At 43.6% G+C, this 18,634-nt stretch overlaps 1 protein-coding gene and 1 pseudogene across 6 annotated transcripts in view; both read left to right on the top strand.

The window, feature by feature from the left end:
• LOC126170586 (inter-alpha-trypsin inhibitor heavy chain H6-like) overlaps nucleotides 1-18,401 on the top strand; it is a 213,216-nt gene extending 194,815 nt beyond the window's left edge. For all 6 annotated transcript variants that reach the window (XM_049920740.1, XM_049920738.1, XM_049920742.1 and 3 more), the window contains 2 exons: nucleotides 1,502-1,641; nucleotides 18,039-18,401. In XM_049920740.1, the coding sequence (XP_049776697.1) occupies nucleotides 1,502-1,641; nucleotides 18,039-18,090 (192 nt within the window). In that variant the 3' untranslated portion in view covers nucleotides 18,091-18,401. The remainder of the gene's footprint in view (nucleotides 1-1,501; nucleotides 1,642-18,038) is intronic.
• LOC126096904 (5S ribosomal RNA) lies at nucleotides 645-762 on the top strand (annotated as a pseudogene).
• Nucleotides 18,402-18,634: the final 233 nt, after the last annotated feature.

Genomic DNA, 18,634 nt, shown 5'->3' with positions numbered 1-18,634 from the left:
GGAAGATGTGGCTCATCTGTAAAGAAGACCGCTTATAAAACACTAATACGACCTATTCTTGAGTACTGCTCGAGCGTTTGGGATCCCTATCAGGTCGGATTGAGGGAGGACATAGAAGCAATTCAGAGGCGGGCTGCTAGATTTGTTACTGGTAGGTTTGATCATCACGCGAGTGTTATGGAAATGCTTCAGGAACTCGGGTGGGAGTCTCTAGAGGAAAGGAGGCGTTCTTTTCGTGAACCGCTACTGAGGAAATTTAGAGAACCAGCATTTGAGGCTGACTGCAGTACAATTTTACTGCCGCCAACTTATATTTCGCGGAAAGACCACAAAGATAAGATAAGAGAGATTAGGGTTGTTTGCGAGTGGAACAGGGAGAGAAGATGCTAGTTGTGGTACGAGGTAACCTCCGCCACGCACCGAATGGTGGATTGAGGAGTATGTATGTAGATGTAGATGTAGTTTGATTTTCCCCTACATTGTCACTATTGTCAGGGCTCTTCGGCGTTGGAATAGCACCCCAGTGTTGGACGTAATGGGAAAGTCATGTACCATAGGTGATGTTATAGATCTTATAGTTTTTCCTGAGACATTTAAGTCTCGTCTTTATCAGCAATAATGATGGAAGCAGGAGAAAGAAATTGGCCAACGGCCTTGCCGCAGTGGTACCACCGGTTCCCGTCAGATCACCGAAGTTAAGCGCTGGGGGGCTGGGCTAGCACTTGGATGGGTGACCATCCGGTCTGCCGAGCGCTGTTGCCAAGCGGGGTGCTCTCAGCCCTTGTGAGGCAAACTGAGGACCTACTTGATTGAGAAGCAGCGGCTCCGGTCTCGGTAACTGACGTACGGCCGGGAGAGCGGTGTGCTGACCACATGCCCCTCCATATCCGCATCCAGTGACGCCTGTGTGCTCAGGACGACGCGGAGGCCAGTCAGTACCGTTGGGCATTCATGGCCTGTGCGGAAGGAGTCTAGTTTTAGAAGAAAGAAATTAAAATTTATGCCAAGGCCGGGACTCGAACCCACGTCTTCTTTCTTACTAGGGGTGCTATTCCAATTCCGGAGAGCCCTGACAATAGTGACAATGTCCAGGGAAAAGAAGTTGAAGATATGTATTGATTTTTTTTGTTGGGGAGGGCACTCGACTTGGGTAGTTCGTGCAGCAATGTTTACTATGTAGCTACGGTGGTGTAATGGTTAACATTTATGCCTAGTAAGCAAGAAGAGCCCGGGTTGGAGTCCTGGCAGTGGCGTAAATTTTAAGTTCTTACTCTATTCCAGATAAAGACGAGACTAAAATGTCTCAGGGAAAACTTTAATTATAAGACATATAACATAAAAAAGCCTCTCCCCTATGCTAGAATTGTAGCGGTATGACATTTTGTTCCAATAACATTGATTATCAAAGAGTGTACATTTTTCTGGGCCGTTCTGTATACCTTTACGATACTGGAAAGTCCAAGATGTGTCAGCTGACTGCAGCCTCTGCTGTGTGTTCCAGACGGAGGGCAGCTTCCAGAATTGCACCACGCCGCCTGGCGGATCTGGCGTTTGCCGACACCTGGCCGCCTGTATTCTCCCTGATTTCAAGGAGAAGCTGGACGTCTTCCTCTCCGGTTGGCTGTGCGTCGTTGAGGGCAGGTGAGACAGCCTTTATATACTTGTTGTCTTCAGGACCAGATTAAGACCAATGGGGAGCGGGGGGGATTCCTCTGCTCTGATCAATTGCGGGATCTCTAATCTCTAATCAGCATTTTTATAGACGTCTAATTTCACTTCCATATACAGGGTTATTACAAATGATTGGAACGATTTCACAGCTCTACAATAATTTTATTATTTGAGATATTTTCACAATGCTTTGCACACACATACAAAAACTCAAAAAGTTTTTTTAGGCATTCGCAAATGTTCGACATGTGCCCCTTTAGTGATTCGGCAGACATCAAGCCGATAATCAAGTTCCTCCCACACTCGGCGCAGCATGTCCCCATCAATGAGTTCGAAAGCATCGTTGATGCGAGCTCGCAGTTCTGGCACGTTTCTTGGTAGAGGAGGTTTAAACACTGAATCTTTCACATAACCCCACAGAAAGAAATCGTATGGGGTTAAGTTGGGAGAGCGTGGAGGCCATGACATGAATTGCTGATCATGATCTCCACCACGACCGATCCATCGGTTTTCCAATCTCCTGTTTAAGAAATGCCGAACATCATGATGGAAGTGCGGTGGAGCACCATCCTGTTGAAAGATGAAGTCGGCGTTGTCGGTCTCCAGTTGTGGCATGAGCCAATTTTCCAGCATGTCCAGATACACGTGTCCTGTAACGTTTTTTTCGCAGAAGAAAAAGGGGCTGTAAACTGTAAACCGTGAGATTGCACAAAACACGTTAACTTTTGGTGAATTGCGAATTTGCTGCACGAATGCGTGAGGATTCTCTACTGCCTAGATTCGCAAATTGTATCTGTTCACTTCACCATTAAGAAAAAATGTTGCTTCATCACTGAAAACAAGTTTCGCACTGAACGCATCCTCTTCCATGAGCTGTTGCAACCGCGCCGAAAATTCAAAGCGTTTGACTGTCATCGGGTGTCAGGGCTTGTAGCAATCGTAAACGGTAAGGCTTCTGCTTTAGCCTTTTCCGTAAGATTTTCCAAACCGTCGGCTGTGGTACGTTTAGCTCCCTGCTTGCTTTATTCGTCGACTTCCGCGGGCTACGCGTGAAACTTGCCCGCACGCGTTCAACCGTTTCTTCGCTCACTGCAGGCCGACCCGTTGGTTTCCCCTTACAGAGGCATCCAGAAGCTTTAAACTGCGCATACCATCGCCGAATGGAGTTAGCAGTTGGTGGATCTTTGTTGAACTTCGTCCTGAAGTGTCGTTGCACTGTTATGACTGACTGATGTGAGTGCATTTCAAGCACGACATATGCTTTCTCGGCTCCTGTCGCCATTTTGTCTCACTGCGCTCTCGAGCGCTCTGGCGGCAGAAACCTGAAGTGCGGCTTCAGCCGAACAAAACTTTATGAGTTTTCCTACGTATCTGTAGTGTGTCGTGACCATATATCAATGAATGGAGCTACAGTGAATTTATGAAATCGCTCCAATCATTTGTAATAGCCCTGTAATATCTGAAATGACAGTCAGGAAATTTTATTTCACGGATTCGTCCACTAACATGCTGTGTGCCTTGTTTTACGAAACTGTCAATTCAGCATCATAATCAAAATTTCTCAAGTCACTAAAACTACGTCACAGTTGACTATTATTAGCTTTGTACATAAATTTCTTCTTCGCCAAACAGAAACAAAAATTTTAGTCCATTAGCTGCTTTGGTCACAAGTACATTGAAAATTTATCTACTGACTAGTTCGCTCTTATTCGTGTTTTCATTCCATGGAAGAGTAAGACATGCACTGTTACAGATTTGTACCGTCTGCAGAATTATCGCCAATGAGACTGACAAATGACTGCTGCTGCAGATGCTACGTGTGCATGCTATGTTGAAGTAGATATAACATATTAAATTTCACATTAATATATTACAAAGACAAAGCTTGTTTGAACTCAAAAATTAATGGAACTAACGTAAATAAGGTGTGCCAGGACAGTAATTGTAAGTGAGCAACATTGGCACCGACCTTCATTCAAACATTCAGAGAAACATTCGTAGAAATGCAGAGCAGACTATATTGGGAACATGCATGTACGTAAAGTAACCTCTTTGCAAGGCGCCAACTATAATCTATTGGACGATTTAATAATCTTTCCGGGCTGGACCAGACTGAGAGAAAGAGTGTTCCCCATCAACCTAGACATGGATCTGTTGCCCAACAGACTGGATAATGAGAAAGATTTGGGCCATGAGTCGTGGGTGTCGATTCTTACAAAATCATTAACAGTTATTGATTGGAGAAGGTCACACACCTGCTGAATTAAAATTTTTGGTCCAAAGTAACCTCGATTTTGTTTGCTCTTCACCAGCACACACATGCAAAAGGGAAAGACTCCACATCAATGAGAATAGCAAGAATACAAACAAACAGAAAGAATAAGAAATATTGTACACAGGCATGATTTAACTCAATGTTAGATCGGCGTGGTATGGGCCATAAAAGAGAGGTGTGATCCAAATGACCAATCATCCCAACAGGTCGTTCTCTAGCAGTCATAACATCAGGTGGGCTCGCAGTATGATGGTCCTGATACAAACAGGAAACGAGATGTAGATTCCATATGCAAACGCCTAGATCCGCTCGGTCATGGGTATGCCCTTGGCTGTGAGGCTACATTGAACCACGCTGCCTAACCACATTTAGGGCAAAGCGAATCGAAAGCACCTGATCATGCTTATTCCGTGATAACCAACAATGCAAGCTACTTTCGCCAGAATTAACGACTCAAGGAGACAAGACATCTGCTGCCGCCCGCTGGTGGCAGCAACTCTTTAATGATCGTCTGATAAGCGGATTCTCAAGATAGCAAGCTGTGGCTTGTGCCGCAACTCTCAGACTATTCCACCGTCTTCTCATCTCTACCCCGAATCTCCGTGCCTCAGGCCAGAGTGTTTTCTTCTCTATCCGTCTCCAGACTCCCCAAAATACTGCACTTCCTCTCTGCTATGCACAAAATTTGCGAAATTTAACTTCCCCCATCACCAATGGCTCAGTCAATGATTAACCAATAACACTAAACTGAACGCCAACAGCTCACTTAGCAGATATCTTTTTAGTTGACCGATTAATTCCCTCCCCTCACATGAAACTTTTATGTAGCTAATAATTCTTAAATTAACCAGCGAACTGTCTGCCTGCACTGTGACAGAGAGAAATTTGCGGTCCACTTGGAGTGGTGTCATAATGTGGCCGAACCTCCCCCACAAGTAGGAGAAAATTTTTTTAACAGTGACTGCCACTCAGCTTCGCATTTGAAGCTAACGAAATGGCTATCTCTCGGCTAGCCCTCTGTTTTCCTGGAAGCCCTATTGGCAAAAAACATGGTAGCTGAAACTCCTCTAAGCAGTTTCCGACGCGCAAAACTCGTAAGTCACTTTGCAGTATTCCAGATATGTCTGATTGTCCTTTAGACTGATTTTTTTAAAAAGCCCCTGTGCCCACACAGTATGGGCTGCAGTTATGAGCAATTCTGAATGCATGCGTTTGGCTGATGCTGTAGCAGAAAAAAAATGGTTCAAATGGCTCTGAGCACTATGGGACTTAACTGCTGAAGTCATCAGTCCCCTAGAACTTAGAAATAATTAAACCTAACTAACCTAAGGACATCAAACACATCCATGCCCGAGGCAGGATTCGAACCCGCGTCCGTAGCGGTCGCTCGGTTCCAGACTGTAGCGCCTAGAACCGCACGGCCACTCCGGCTGGCCTGTAGCAGAAAACATAGCGCTTCTGGTGCAGCTTACCTGCCACCGAACGGTTGGACCAATGCCCATGGTGTGTCTCAGTCCTTACTTTAGAAGTCATGTTTAGTCTCAAGAGAATTAAATGCTGCGTATTCAAATACAAAGACATGTAAAAAGGCACAATACGGTGTTGCTGTCTGGCACAATTGTTACATCGGTTACTGCTGCTACAATGGCAGGGTATCAGGACTGAAGTGAGTTTGAACATGATGTTATAGTCGGCAATTGAGCGATGGGACACAGCATCTCCTAGGTAGAGATGAAATAGATATTTTCCCCTACGACCATTTCACGAGTGTACTGTGAATATCAGAAATCCGGTACAACATAAAGTCTCCGACATCGCTGCGGCCGGAAAAAGATCCTGGTAGAACGAGACCGACGACGACTAAAGAGAATCGTTCAACGTCACGGAAGTGTAAACCTTCCGCAAATTGCTGCAAATTTCATTGCTGAGCAATTAACAAGTGTCAGCGTGCGAACCATTCAACGAGACATCATCGACTCACCTACACTTGCTGGCTGCTTTACGCCTCGCCTGGGCCTGTCAACGCCCTCATTGGACTGTTGATGACTGGAAACATGTTTCCTGGTCGGACGAGTCTAATTTCAAATTGTATAGAGCGGATGGACGTGTACGGGTATGGAGACAACCTCATGAATCCATGGTCTCTTCATGTCAGCAGGGGACTGTGGTAACTGGTGGACGCTCTGTAATGGTGTGGGGCGTGTGCAGTTGGAATGTTCATCTATTCACGTCCATTGTGCATTCCGACGGACTTGGTCGATTCCAGCACGACAATGCGACACCTCACATATCCAGAATTGCTACAGAGTGGCTCTTCTGAGTTTAAACACTTCTGATGGCCACCAAACTCCCCAGACATTAACTTTATTGAGCGTATCTGGGATGCCTCGCAACGTGCTGTTCAGGAGAGATCTCTACCCCCTCGTAATCTTCCGGATTTATGGACAGCCCTGCAGGATTCACGGTGTCTGTCTCCTGCAGCACTACTTCAGACATTAGTCGAGTCCAGGCCACGTCATGTTGCGGCACTTCTGCGTGTTCGTCGGGGACCTACACGATATCAAGCAGATGTACCACTTTCTTTGACTCTCCACTGTTTGTCAGTCATATGTTATTAATAGTGAACCAAGAGTTGAAAAATACTGTTAGAAACAGCGAAAACCAAGGAAGAAAATGTTAACGTTTTATAGCCAGCACATATGTTGTCCTTTCTCTAATCACACACCACATATTACATCACTCAAGATGTACATTTTTCTTAAAGAAAACAATAGGCGCAAAAGTTGCATAGTCTATTACTGGGGAATGTTCACGACACATTGCTACTATGTGATGGCACAAAAGGTAAAATTGAAAGACTACTTACATCGTTCTTTCCATAAAAAAGTAAAATACACGATACAGCTTCAGGACAACAAAAGAATAAATTCCCTGAGTCTTAAAATGACGAACATCCAACAACAACGTACATCCAACATACACAGAAAACACACGTACGTGAACGTAACAATAGACAACTCACCTTGCCATCTCACTACTCAGAAACGTACTTTAGTACCATGCTAAATAGAACACACTCGCTTAAGTTAGAAAAAAAAACCTTAAGAAAAAATTTGACGAGCTAAAAAGTATTTCTACTGTTACCAGCCACCGTTTTATTTATCTCCACGACTCGTTTCAAAGGTTTAAACCTCGATCATCAGGTGGATTTACATTAGTTAGTATGACATTTGTGTGTGTGTTGTGTTACGATTTTTTGGAGGAACTTGTGGCACTGTCTAGTGCAGAAACAAGACAATGTCAATAACAGTCATGGTAAAGCCTAACCTAAAATGTTCGCATTTAAAGTTAAAAAGTATTTCCATAAACAATGGCTACATAGCGAAAAAACTGACAATTTAGGCACACAAATACAGAGAAATAATACAACAAACTGCCACACAAAGAAAGAAGAGAAAATACTAGCCAGCATCTCAAACCTAAGCCCCATTGCTAAAATATCTAAAAAATGCATTCACCACTGATAGGAAACTTTCTAGTTCACAATTATGACTCTTACTACTCCATAACTTAAAACAAGTACCCATATATTCAACAACAGTGAGTATATGAACTGTCATGCCCTATTTGTTCTGCGTGTTACATAGGGAATACAAACAGGAATTTCAAAACCCGTTTCCAAGAAGACATGAATGTTGAAATTTGTAGTCAAGTGATAGTCAACAGCCGTTAAGTACTTGAGAAAATTCATTATGATCCACCAGCTTCGGTCATGGACCATCGTTAGAGGAGGTAAGGTTAAAACAGATCAGTTGAAAGACTATTTCATGTCCTTATGGGCTTGTATAACATCAAATTTATCATAGTGAAAAGTCCTCAATCAATTGATTGTGACTTCGATGTTACATGAGCCCGTAAGGAACAATATACTATGCTTTACGTGATCTGTTTTCTCCTTACGTTCTGTGATTGTGGTCTATGACCGAAACAGGTCGACGTATATGTCTGTAATATATAGTTGATGGTTAATCATGTATTTTTTCAAAGACATCGAGGCTTTCAGACTCAAACCCTTTGAAAAACCAGACTTTGTAGAGTATATGTCGGAAACCAAACACATTATCGACAGGGTAGAAAACAATTTGGTAGTACTACACAATGAAACCAATGGTACGACCCTAAATCTGTTAAAACTGTTGGAATAATTCTTTCATAAATTTAATACATATTTAATGAACAGATAGATTTCGCTAGTCATAGCTATTTTATTAATTTAAAAACTTATTTTAAATCTGTTTCCTTGCATAGTTGCAATACGTCGTAAAGTCGCTAGGAGCCATGCCATGTGGGTAAGGTTAGAAACAATTTCAAAGTTCTTTTCGCGAAGAAACGCCTTCGCTACTTTCACCCAATATTCTGCTCCATTTTCTTGATAGAGCACACGTGCAGCCTTTTCCAGGTGTTTTTCTCGCAGTGTTTGTAGGGCTTGTTCTTCAAAACGTCTTGCTAGCTCGCACCAGTCTTTGAAATACTAAGAGTACGGATGTTGCCAGTGCTCTCCCACAACTAGGCCACCATCATTTTTTCATCACAGGCACGTTTGATGGTGTCGAGCCTCTGTGTTTTCACTGAGCTGTCTGGTTCTTCGTTTGTGGATTTAGAAACGGCATCCATGTCTTGTCCATTGCCACTGTTGTCGAAAACAGAGTCCCATTTTCGTCTTCATCAAGTGTCAGCCTCCCCTGCAAGTTGCCTCGCGCGTAGCATTGAAGTTGTCCGCCAGAAACCGTGGTACCTACCTGGAGAACACTTACCGCGTTTTCATATCATTATGAAAGTCTGTGTGCGCATATCTCACGTAAATGCCATCCATGGAAGTGATATATCTCAAATTCAATCAGTTACCTTCTAAAACATCTGACTCCACTCACGTCACTATGTTGACAGACGCCCGCACCTCGTGGTCGTGCGGCAGCGTTCTCGCTTCCAACGCCCGGGTTCCCGGGTTCGATTCCCGGCGGGGTCAGGGATTTTCTCTACCTCATGATGGCTGGGTGTTGTGTGATGTCCTTAGGTTAGTTAGGTTTAAGTAGTTCTAAGTTCTAGGGGACTGATGACCATAGATGTTAAGTCCCATAGTGCTCAGAGCCATTTGAACCATTTGTTGACAGACCACCTGATGCGCGGCAAGAATGACTGTTATCGTTGACACAAAGGGTTTTCGGTTATACCGTTTTCTTTTTTCATCTCTAATTTAAAATGGCTGTTAAAACTGCTCAAAAGAAATCTTCTGACTCGAACAATCGCGTGACATTTGACTCACGCGGTGCAAGAGCAGGCGATTGTGAGAAGCTAAAAGATTGCCCCAAGGACAAGCTATAAATATGCTTGATATCTGACAGTTTCGTGAAAGACAGATCGAAGTGGAAACAAATCCTACCTTCGTGTAAATTCCTGTTGTATTTTAACAAATTTATAACGGAAGTTCCCATACAGTAATTAAGAGCACTGAATATAAATATTTATGGTGAGTTTTTATGTTAAGTTAACAGTCAACTGCGAAAGTTATGTCGTTCCAAAATATTACTTGATATGAGCCCAATACAGTGTTATTAGAGACTACAATAATTTACCATTTGAGTTGCAAATGAGTAATTCAATCCCTATTCACTTAATGTGTAAAAATGTTACCAGTTGTTAATCACATTTAGAACACAATGGTAACATTCAGGTGAAACAAGGGAGGAAATTAATTTGGAACTGGATGCCTAGTAAACATAATAAATTACGTTAAATTGACCGTTACTGTGATCGCCAGAATAAATACGTGGCAAGACCCTTTGTGGAGATACTTCCAACAGAAGCGACTAGATTGCAGAACAAGCTAAAGCTGGAGAATTAGACTGAATCGCGATTGTGAACCTTTGTTTATTTGTTAAAGGCTGTGTTTACACATGACTTACACTCTATAACGTACTGCAGTATGTGTTTCAAGGTTATTTTTGTGATAAATTTTCACAATATATTAATAACTATGACCTGTCACGAAAACAGTACCAAGAGAAGTCGCTAGATCGTGCAGCGATCCGAAGTTCGAGAAGAGCCCGAGATTCCGCCATCTGTGACGTCAATTGTTCGAATACCTCGATTCCTGCTGCAGCACAGCACTACTCCTTGCATCACAGAACTTCATTTGACTGATTAACGTCATTCCAAAGACAGTGTGTTGAAATACAAAGGAAGAGACTGATTCCGAATTGAATATTTAACGGCAGGAAAACATAGCGGTTCAAGTATTTAATGTAAGCGACTTCACCCAATATCATAACTAACGTGTTAGATGTAACTAAACTTATCATTACACGTTGACAATAAACATTAATCCACAAACAGTAGTTGCAAACTAGAGCTTCCTTGCTTTGTAAATAGCCAAAGACTGTCACAGATTTAGGTAATTAAACTTAGAGTCTTGTACAGCAAGAAAGCAAGGGAGATGGTGGCCGGTGTCCTCTTTCTAGAAGACAAATGCCCACGTGGATTAATACGGTTCTTTATTTACATGAAGTGGAAAAACATGTACTTAACTTGAATAGAGTCCATGTGTTGTGGTGAAAGTTCATCAGTAATAGTCCTCTTGCAGGCTGATGTAAAGTACAATTGTTATTGAGGTAAACTAGTCCCACAGTAGTCACTAATCTGGTCGCTATGTGCTGACGAACTATATCCGCTCTGCAAGCAATCTGCCAGACGCCAAACTGGATGATTGAATGAGACACTCCAGTCAGCGGCGGCCGACCGCTGTGGCCGAGCGGTTCTAGGCGCTACAGTACGGAACCGCGCGACCGCTACGGTCGCAGGTTTGAATCCTGCCTCGGGCATGGATGTGTGTGATGTCCTTAGGTTGGTTAATTTTAAGTAGTTCTAAGTTCTAGGGAACTGATGACCTCAGATGTTAAGTCCCATAGTGCTCAGAGCCATTTGAACCAGTCAGCGGCGGTGACTTAAATACATGCTGTTGAGATTGCGTTGGCGGCGTGTTGCTTGTGAATGTGTCTCTGGTCTCTCTCATGATAGGTGCGGTTGATCCAGCACCTACTAACCATTCTTCACGCTTCATGTTTGCCAACCTGGTGTGCTGGTCACAGCTTATGCCAGCTCATTTCTCCCTCATGAAATGCCACACCTTTGTCGTGTAGGGAAGATGCAAACGACAACGGGGGGAGGCAGACACTGGACATAGAAATGAGATGGGAGACGTGACTGGAGGACAGCAAACTCCTGACCACACCCCGCCGTCTGGCTTGCGAGGCAACAGGAACATCCTTCAGAAAACTGCTGTCTAGGCACACTCCAAGGCCCGAGGGCGTGTTCTGGGGTGATGACGGCGACGGCGACGACGGGTCACGACCATCGATCGGCGAGCGGGGACGGTGGAAGCGAGGGCGCATCGTCCATCCGCTCCTCCTCCGGCGGGCGGCTGCGAAGGCCGCGTGTTGCTGTGAGGTCGTGAATCTGGTGGAATAAAAGCAGCAGAATCACAGGGCAAATGACACGCACGAATTTCGTTCTGGTGGCGGCGCTGCAAGCCATCGGGAACTGCAATCGAGTACATAGCTTACAATACGTTAATTAGTCCAGTCTTAGAGTATTGTTCGTTTGTATGGGACCCTTACCAGTTGGTTTTGATTCAAGAGATTGAGAAGGTCCAAAGAAGAGAGGCAAGATTCGTGACTGGTACATTTAGCCATCGCGAGAGCGTTACAGATCTCACAGAAAGTTTGAAGTGGGACACACTTTCAGATAGACGGCGCCCTAAACGAAAGGGGCTGCTCATTAATTTCCGAAATCCGATCTTCACCGAGGATGTAGAACATACATTGTTATCACCACCTTTCAAATCGCGCAGTGATCACCATTCAAAGATAAGGGAAATAAGAGCTCGTACTGAGGCGTTCAGACAGTCGTTTTTCCCTCGCGTGATCCACGAGTGGAACAGAGGGAGGGGGGGGGGGGGAATATGGCTTTGGCGCGAATTGTGCCCTCCGCCATACACCGCCTTCTGGCTAGCGGAGTATAGATGCAGATGTAGAAAAACCAATGCGTTCCTGGATTACACATCTTTTCCAGTGTCCAAGGTTGCCATAAACCCTGAAAAGAACAAGATCGCGCCTGGCAAAGTGATACTTGCGGACACTGACGGCACCGGATGCTGCAGTGGGTGTAGTAAATGTAGCAGCGTCCGATGGCGGCGGCCATGCAGATGTTCCGCCGGTGATGGTCAGTCTCATGGGTGGGAGGGATAAGAGACGAGAAACAGTTGCAACACCTGTTCCCGTGAGTGAGTGGTATGAAGCTTGGCCATCTGTTGTGTAAAAGTGCGTACGAAGCGTTCTGCTTCTACATTGAACTGAGGGTGAATTGGAGCATTTAATAGATGACGAATGTCATTTCGTTCACAAAACTGTTCTAAATTACGTGAAGTTAACTGTGGTCTGTTGTCAAACACAAGAACTTCTGTGAAACCTTCTATACGAAATATTGAGGACAACACTTAAATAGTGCTACGTGACATGGTAGAATTCATAGGCACCGCAGATGGGAACTTGGTAAAAGAGACTGTCACTATGAGCTAACGAGTATTCCAAAATGGTCCTGCGAAGTCAGTGCGCACTCTTTGCCATGGGGATTGAGTCTTAGGCCAAGCTGAGAATGTCTGTGGCGAAGCGGATTGGTTTGCCGCGCATGCGCGACAATGTGATGTCATCTATTCAATGTGGGCGTTCATGCCCTGTCAAGTACAGTGCTGTAGCGCTAACTGTTTAGTATGAACAAATCCCCAATTTCCTTGGTGGAGCAACACGACACATTCCTTTGCAACACTTTGGGAGTTATCACACTTGATTGTCCAATGTCACTTTGAACTAGAGTAACATCCGTTTGAACTGAAAGATTATGTCGACGTGCAAAATATGGGCGCACAGCTGAGTTCTGGATACTGTTCAATGAATGAGGCCAAGACGTGGGAATGTAACAAATCTTGAGATCTGGGTCTGTTTCTATGGACAGTGCTATTTTTCTGCAGTACAAGGGAAAAGATTCCAGGAATTCAGAGTCCTGCGCATGGATTTGCTAACAAGATGCGGCAGTTGCATCAAAATCAGAGTCTGGGCCAATCGGAAGGCGAGATAGGACGTCTGCATTGCCATGCTGTGCCGTAGGTCTGTACGCAGTTTCATATTGATACAGTGAAAGCAACAAATCCCAACGCTGCAATTTTTGACCAGTACGTGTAGGATCTGGCTTTGTAGGAGGACACAAGGACTGCAGATGCTTGTGATCTGTCACTAAAAAGAACTTGCGACCACACAAATAGTGATGGAATTTGGTCATACCATACACAATGGCGAAAGCCTTTTTTTTCTATTTGAGAATAATTGCACGGAGTTTGAGTGAACAACTTTGAGGCAAAAGCAATAGGTCAGTCTTGTGAACCAATTCTGTGTGAAAGCACAGCGCCGATTACGAAGGAAGAAGCGTCTACTTGCATCACTAATCTGCCAGGGTCAAAATGCACTAAAAGCGTTTTTGAGTTCCTGAAATGCGTCTTGACAGTCTTTAGTCCACACAAAACTCACGTTTTTGTGACGCAAGCGATACAATGAGCCGCGATCTGTGAAGCGTTCGGAATAAAACGGATGTAGCATCTCAACTTGCCTACCACTGACTGTAGTTCAGAGGCATTGCGAGGAAAAGGCAGGTCAAGGATTGCAAGCAAATGAGACTGGAGGGGTCCACACCCTGACTATCACATGACCTAAATACTGGAGTTCTGTCCGAAAAAAGTCACACTCTTCGAGACGACACTTGTCCTGCTTCTGGTATCACTCAAAAAAGAGTACACAAATTAGCAATGTGTTCTTCTGGTGTACGGCCAGAGACGACAATATCGTCAAGATAGTTTGAACAAAATGGCACGTAGTCAGTTGTTCCAAGTAACGTTGAGAAATGGCTGGTCTGCAAGCACTGTCGGAGAGCAAACGCAAGTACTTCTACATCTACATACATCTACATACGTACTCCGCAATCCACCATACGGTGTGTGGCGGAGGGTACCTCGTACCACAACTAGCATCTTCTCTCCCTGTTCCACTCCCAAACAGAACGAGGGAAAAATGACTGCCTATATGCCTCTGTACGAGCCCTAATCTCTCTTATCTTATCTTTGTGGTCTTTCCGCGAAATATAAGTTGACGGCAGTAAAACTGTACTGCAGTCAGCCTCAAATTTTAGTTCTCTAAATTTCCTCAGTAGCGATTCATGAAAAGAAGGCCTCCTTTCCTGCAGAAACTCCCACTCGAGTTCCTGAAGCATTTCCGTAACACTCGCGTGATGATTAAACCTACCAGTAACAAATCTAGCAGCCGGCCTATGAATTGCTTCTATGTCCTCCCTCAATCCGACCTGATAGGGATCCCAAACGCTCGAGCATTACTCAAGAATAGATCGTATTAATGTTTTATAAGCGATCTCCTTTACAGATGAACCACATCTTTCCAAATTTATACCAATCAACCGAAGACGACTATCCGCCTTCCCCACAATTGCCATTACATGCTTGTCTCACTTCCTATCGCTCTGCAATGTTACGCCCAAATATTTAATCGACGTGACTGTGTCAAGCGCTACACTACTAATGGAGTATTCAAACATTACGGGATTATTTTTCCTATTCATCTGCATTAATTTACATTTATGTATATTTAGAGTTAGCTGCCATTCTTTACACCAATCACAAATCCTGTCAAAGTGATCTTCTATCCTCCTACAGTCACTCAACGACGACACCTTCCCGTACACCACAGCTTCATCAGCAAACAGCCGCACATTGCTATCCACCCTATCCAAAAGATCATTTATGTAGACTTGAACAGTCCTAAGTGTGTATTTACAACAAACGCTTTCTGTGATTCTTCATCCAATGGAATTTGCAAGTAGGCATCACTAAAATTTATCTTAGAAAAGTAACGTCCTGCACAAAGCCTGCCCATGAGTTCTTCAGGGCGAGGTAACTGGTAAGTGCCAACTATTGTCTGTGGGTTGACTGTAGAAGATAACACAAATACGAACGCGACCGGAAAGCTTAAGCCACAAACGAGAGGACTTACCCAATGACTAGCTTGAATGGGCGCAATTGTTTCAATGCACAGGCTACTTTGTCTCTTAAAGCAATTGAAACGGGACGGGCCCGGAGAAACTTAGGTTCTGCATTGTCTTTCAAAGTAACATGCACTACGAAGTCATTAGCGTTTCCCATTCCTTCTGAAAATAGCACAGGAAATTCTTTGAGCAAGCTAGTTACACTGTCTCTTGGAGTAAAAGCAGTCAATGAAAGTACATTGTCTTGGATGCTAAGTTCAAACATATCAAAGGCATCTAAACCGAATATATTCTCACTGTCTCTTGTTTTCAACACAGTAAAACCCACTGCCCTGGTGTGAGATTTGTAAATGGCAGGCAAACTACACTGTCTAAGCACTGTAATTTCTTGTCTGTCTTAAGCAGTGAGGTGCTTGCTAGATTTAGAAAGGCGTGATGAGCCTAACTATTCGTACGTGGCACGATTAAACAAAGTTACTGAGGCACCTGTGTCTAACTAAAAGTTCACACGACGGCCAGCAATTCGTAGCGACACAAATAGTTTGTTAGAACTTCGTTGCACAGCACTAGGGCGAGAAGGAGGAACAATCCTAATCTTGTTATTAAGAGAATCTGTTTTAGGTTTTGAAAACACACCGTTCCTGCATGTGCGCGAGCCTGTTTTTTCTGGGAGCGGGAAAAATCGGCGTTTTTCTGCCGTTGCAAACAAACTCCTTGGACATGGCCTTTTCTTTCCACGGGTGAAACACATTGCGTTACGTGATGGGCAGTCCTGTCTTATGGCGAGCAAAACATTTAGGGCAAGACTTCACTAAATTCACATGCCTGTCTACCTGTCTATGTGGCTGTCGACGCTGCTGTGTGCGCGCTCGTTGTTGTGGTTTCTAGGGGCGGTCGCGACAAGGAGCGACTCGACCAGACCCGGTCAAACTTATCCACGCTATGGCATCCGAATCATACTGCCCCAAGATCTGCAGTACATGGCGAAATGATGGATCAGAGTAAAATCTGTTCCCCTATACTTCTATATGGGACACAATGTTGTTGCATCACGTATCATTAAATCATTGCAAAAGTTGCAAAACTACACTTCAATTTACACTTCCTACTCATGCTGTGTACCACTGGCGGTAAGTCTATTCCGGCGTTTTGTGCAAGTGAAAGAACTGGTATCTACTTGCAGCTACTTGGATTTGCTGGACATAGTACTGAGTTAATGCAGCGATTATTTTGTTATGGACTAGTTACTCGGAAGACACGGTTGGGATTAATTTTTCTATTAACCTAAACACTGGGGACCTGCAGATTGAAGGGAAGTATTGTAACTTTACAGTACCTTGAACATGAACAACTTGACAATGTGCTTGGAACCGAGTCAGGTATTCAATCCATTCATCCTCTGTTTTCTTAAATTTCCGGGACAGTGGTATACTGGTCGGCGGCACTTGTTGGGCTGGTTGGTCGGTCGGTTGTGGTTGTGGGACCCACGTAGCTTGTTCAGCCAGCAGCAGTTGTACCGTCGTCAATAAGGTAGCGATTTGTTGTTTCTGAAACTGAAAAGCTTGTGTTGGATCCATCACATTGGCCATCTGCGACTGAAGCGCGGGGACAGAGGATGGACTCGACGGGGAATTCATGGTTTACACGGTATATCAAAAAGCAAGCAAAGCCTCTGAAAGGAAATATTTGACTAGTTCTGCAACTCCCCTCCTGGAATGCATGCAAAGATCACTCATTTCAATTTTACTCAAACATTTCGCTGTGTTCGTCGTTGAAAACCCTGCCTCACATAGATAAGTTGATCCAAGAAGCAATGAAACATAAGATACCACTTTTATACCGTTAGAGCAGGTTTTTGCACACAATAACTTCCAAAAGCTATCTTTTACAGAATTAGAGTACGTTTTTAACTAACTTCCATAAGCGATCTTTATTGTATTATGGCTTTAAGGATATGTCATTTTGAAATGTCCCTCTTCAAGTTCAGTCTCACTAAAAGAGAAAAAAGAGTACGCATTTTACTTGTAATATCTTCCACATCCGTTTTTGGAAAGCTTGAGCTATGAAAGCTAGAAGAGTTCCGATTACCTTGAAATCTGAAAATCGGTTTTTAGTGCTGTCATTTTGGTCCTATCCTTCTTTCAAGCTTCTTAGTCCAATAATGTTCGTTGATAGGATAGTTCTGACTGTATTTGAGGAAAGTATTTAACATTTAATTTCTCTAACTGCGCAGGAGAAAAGACCGTTGATTGGTGCTAGCGTTAAAGGCGGTGAAATAGAAATGGAGACAAAAGAGGCGAAGTCAGTGTTGTCAGATTTACTGCCTACAAATACCGTGCGGAAGACACATTGTCAAGAAACTCACATTTTATAAAAAAAACTGTTCATTTAAACAAATTTTGTTGAAAGATTTTACAAGATCGACTCACAAAACCGCCCCCGCGTTAGACGAATCTCTTACTGCATCGGCTCACGGGGTCCTGGCAGGCACAATGCTTTGTACAGCGAAAGTGGCAAAACAGTGGGAGCTGTCAATGCCAGGCTACCATTTGTTTACTGATAAGGGTCTTATCCAGCCCGATAGTTGTCAAATGAACCTCGTTTAAATTGCATTATAATGCTGTAATCATTCTGTGCATGATAATTGTAACACTGTCTTGCGTTATACAGTACTACTCCTTTCTTTGACCTACCTCGCTCTACCTGTCCTCTTTGTCAACATGAAGCACAAATAGAAGGCAGAATTCTTTTACAGCTGACACTATTTGTTTTTAATGTTGTTTCTGCGTTCCAAAGTGAAAAATACCAAAAACAACAGGCCAGGGAAAGGACCTTGCTTATGTTCTAAATTTGCGGTATTTCAGTCTCTGACCTCAGCGATTTGTTGGTATGCATCTCTACGATCTGTCTAAAGCAGCATTTACTTTTTTTCCAGTTTCCTTGGGGTATGCTGTCCCGACGCCACCTCAGTTACACCAGCAGCCTAAGAATTAGCGGCCCGCCGAAACAAGAGGACAACCTCTCGTATGGAAGGTAGCAGATCCGCAGTGGGAAGTCTGCAGTAACAGCGTAGCTGTAACAGAGAACAGTAGTGGAAGATTTCCAAGCTGTGTCAAATCAATCAAACATCACCGGCGACAACAATATGAACATAGTGCTGAGCACACACAGGCCAAAATGCGTCAGTTCTGTGCGCTACACTGAGCGCAGCAGGAAAATGAAATACACTCAGTGTAACGTTTAGTTACCATGTAAACTTACTGTTGTTCTTACTGTTAATAAAATTTAATTTTCTATACATAGCACACTTTATTCCTTGTTATACATCCTCTAAAATTCTTCATTCCACCTCTATTACTTTCACACCGTCTCATACAAATTTGTTCGGAGAGCGATTTCGTTACCAATGCAAGCCCGCAGTAGTTACCAAAGCTGGAATGACTTCTGTATGTTTCTTTGCAAAAAAAAAAAAAAAAAAATAAGTTTCGGTTTGTCGTCAAACATGTGTTTAGTACTTTAGTTCCTTATTTA

The sequence above is a fragment of the Schistocerca cancellata genome, chromosome 1 (assembly GCF_023864275.1).
Source record: "Schistocerca cancellata isolate TAMUIC-IGC-003103 chromosome 1, iqSchCanc2.1, whole genome shotgun sequence".
NCBI classification, from domain to species: domain Eukaryota; kingdom Metazoa; phylum Arthropoda; class Insecta; order Orthoptera; family Acrididae; genus Schistocerca; species Schistocerca cancellata.
This window is presented reverse-complemented; position numbering and strand designations above follow the sequence as displayed.